Source organism: Monoraphidium neglectum, assembly GCF_000611645.1.
Source record: "Monoraphidium neglectum strain SAG 48.87 unplaced genomic scaffold scaffold02921, whole genome shotgun sequence".
Lineage (NCBI taxonomy): Eukaryota > Viridiplantae > Chlorophyta > Chlorophyceae > Sphaeropleales > Selenastraceae > Monoraphidium > Monoraphidium neglectum.
In genome coordinates this window covers 5,631-8,507 of record NW_014010707.1, presented here as the reverse complement: position 1 = coordinate 8,507, position 2,877 = coordinate 5,631, and the positions used below count along the sequence as shown (strand labels likewise).

Below are 2,877 nucleotides of genomic sequence, written 5' to 3'. Positions count from 1 at the left end.
GGGGGTGCGGTGACCGACCCATTGATGGCGCATGCAGTGGCATGGGGGTCTCTGCGAGAGTGTCCTGTGTGCGCAGCAGCGTGGGGGCCGCCCGACGAGGCGCGGGCGGCGGGCGGTGGGCGTGCAATGGGCGCTGTTGGCGTGCCCGCCGCGCCCCTTCGGAGCGGGGAGTTGTTGGAAGGCGGCTGGACAGTTCGGCGAGAGAGGCCTCGCCGCGCGGGGCGTGGCAGGGACCACCAGGCAAGGCTGCCGTTGACGGGCGGTCGGGGCCAGCTGGCATCGTGACGGGCTGGGCCGGTTGTGTGTGTGTGTGTTTGTGTGTGTGTGTGTGTTTGTGTGTGCGCGTGTGTGTTTGTGTGTGTGCGTGTGTGTGCATGTTTGCACATGAGCAGGGTGGCCGCACCTCCTTGGAGGGGTCGCAGAGCAGGCTGTAGGGGAAGGAGTGCTTGGCCTTCCAGTTGGCCTGCAAGGGGGAGGGTGAACGAGGAAAGGGTGGTTCGGTGTGTGTGCGCGCGCATGCATGTCAGTGTGTGTGTGTGTGTATGTGTTTTACTTGCGTGCGTGAAGTGAGTGTGGGTAGGGCGGCGATGTGTTTGCACATGCAGCAGACTGCTGAGGGAGTGGGCTCTATGACTGGGTGGTGGTGAAGGAGACGTTCGCACAAGCACACGCACATGCACGTCCTCGCGCACACGCACGCGCGCGCACACACACTCACAGCAGGCGTCCCCGTGCCAAGCAGCAGCAGCGTGCGGGCCCTGCAACCTCCTGCCTTCCTCTCACACCCACCTGGGGCTTGGGGTTGTCTGCGGAGATGCCAAACACCTTGTACCCTGCGGCAGCCAGCTCCTCGTGGTTGGCCCTGGATTGATGTGGGAAAGGGGTGAGGGGATTGAAAGGTTGAGGAGGTGAGATTTTATGGGCTGAGGGTGCAAGGGCTGGTTGACTTGGCCGGGTGAGGTTTGCTGGGGTTGACAGGTGAGGTTGTGTGAGGTCGAGGGGGTGGTATTTGATGGAGTGGTCAATCAAGGTCGATTCAGGGTACGTGGGAAGTTGATTTGAAATCACTAGCATGGCACGCTGAGGTGGCGGGCTCCCGAGCAGGAATGGAAGGGTGGGAGGGGGGGTGGACAGGCAAGCTCGGGGTCGAAGCCCGCGTGAGCGCGGCGGCCGATCAGCGCTGGGCACTGCACTTTGCATCAAGGCGACAGGCAGGAGCGGTCAAGGGCTGGCGCTGGCATCTGCCCCGCCCTAACGGGAGACCGTCCGCCGCTCTGGTCACGGAGGTCCCGATCAGCAAACGGCCTTTCCATTTTTTTTCAGCCATTCAGCGCAGAAGACTCACTTGAAGCCGAGGGCCTGCTTGGTGCAGCCGCCGGTGTTGGCCCTGCGGACGCGAAATCGAACATCAACAGGCGGGTGGCAGCAGCAAGGGGGTGAAGCGACTGGGGCCAGTCGGCGCCGCTGCGGCGCAGTGCACAGCGGCTGGTGCATGCATCGCCGGCGGCCCTCCAGCCCGCAGCATGTCTTTGAGCGGCTCCTCTCATCCCAAGCTTGCACGCACATCTTGGTGCCCGAGCCACCCGCCCGATCGGCCGGTCCGAGGCGCTCACTTGGGGTACGCAAAGATCACCAGGCCGCTCTCCGCCACAACCTCGGACGCCTTGAACGCGTCGCCCGCCTCGGTCTTGAGCTCAAAGTCGGGCAGCGCGTCGCCGGCCGCCAGCTTGCCGGCGGACTTGGCGGCCTCCTTGGGGGCGGCCTTGGCCTTGGGCTCGGCGGCCTTGCGGCCGCGCTTCTGCAGAGGGGGGCGTGATGACGTGCCGTGGCGGGGCGGGGCGGCGTGTGATCAAGTGCCAGGACAGGGCCGCTGCGTGGAAGTGTAGGCCGTCCTGAGGGCCGCGGCAGCATTTTGGGCAGCACGCGGTGGAGCGGCCTCCCATTCGCATGGCCTGGATGCCCGTGCACGCACGCGTGGCGCAGGCCCGCGACGCATGCGCACAGCTTTGTGCCACTCTCCTGGACACACGCCGCGCGGGCGTGGCTCATGGAAGAGTCCCCACACGCCGCCCCGACGCCCACCTTAGGCTTCTCTTCCTCCTCCTCCTCCTCGTCCTCCTCATCGTCCTCGTCGTCCTCCTCCTCTTCCTCTTCCTTTGCCTTCTTGGCTGCCGCGGCGCGCTTGCGCCCCTTCGGCTTCTCCTCCGCCTTCTCCTCTGGCTCCTCAGCCGCCGCCTCTTCCTCAGCCTCCGCCTCTGCCTCCTTCACCTCCTCCTCCTTCTCCTCCTCCTTCGCCGCCGCCTTCTTGCCGCGCTTGGCGGGCGCCGCGGCCTTCTCCTTCTTGGCGGCGGGCGCGCGCTTGCGGCCCTTGAGCTTCTCTTCCGGCTCCTCGGCCGCTGCCTCCTCCTCTGCCTCAGCCTCGGCCTCCTTCTCCTCCTCTTTCTCCTCCTCCTCCTTATCGTCCTCCTTCGCCGCCGCCTTCTTGCCGCGCTTGGCGGGCGCGGCAGCCTTCTCTTTCTTGGCTGCCGGCGCGCTCTTGCGGCCCTTGGGCTTCTCCTCAGGCTCCTCGGCAGCCGCCTCCTCCTCCGCCTCCTCTTCAGGGGCGTCCGCCTTGGCAGGGGCGGGCTCCTCCTTGTCCTCCTCAACAGGGGCCTCCGCCTCAGCAACCTCCTCCGCAGGCGCCGCCTCCGCCTCGGTCTGCATGGCGGCGGCCGCGCGGCGCGCATGCGTTGTTGAGCGGCGGCGCGGCGGGAGGGCGGCCCGCGCATGGGGGTGTGTGCGGGGCCTGGGGCGCGCCGCATGGCGCCTGCGGCGGGCGCATGGGGCTGGGGCCGCGTGCATGGTATCATGCTGGGGGCCGCGGCCTGGGCTTCGGGG

General features: G+C 67.4%; 1 protein-coding gene across 1 annotated transcript in view; it reads right to left on the bottom strand.

The window, feature by feature from the left end:
- Positions 1–627: 627 nt before the first annotated feature.
- Positions 628–2,877, bottom strand: part of MNEG_11816 (Peroxiredoxin) — a gene marked incomplete at both ends in the record, with an annotated part of 3,142 nt that continues 892 nt past the window's right edge. The window contains 5 exons of the mRNA XM_014039713.1: positions 628–633; positions 790–862; positions 1,346–1,387; positions 1,614–1,798; positions 2,083–2,697. Coding sequence (XP_013895167.1) covers positions 628–633; positions 790–862; positions 1,346–1,387; positions 1,614–1,798; positions 2,083–2,697 — 921 coding nt within the window. The remainder of the gene's footprint in view (positions 634–789; positions 863–1,345; positions 1,388–1,613; positions 1,799–2,082; positions 2,698–2,877) is intronic.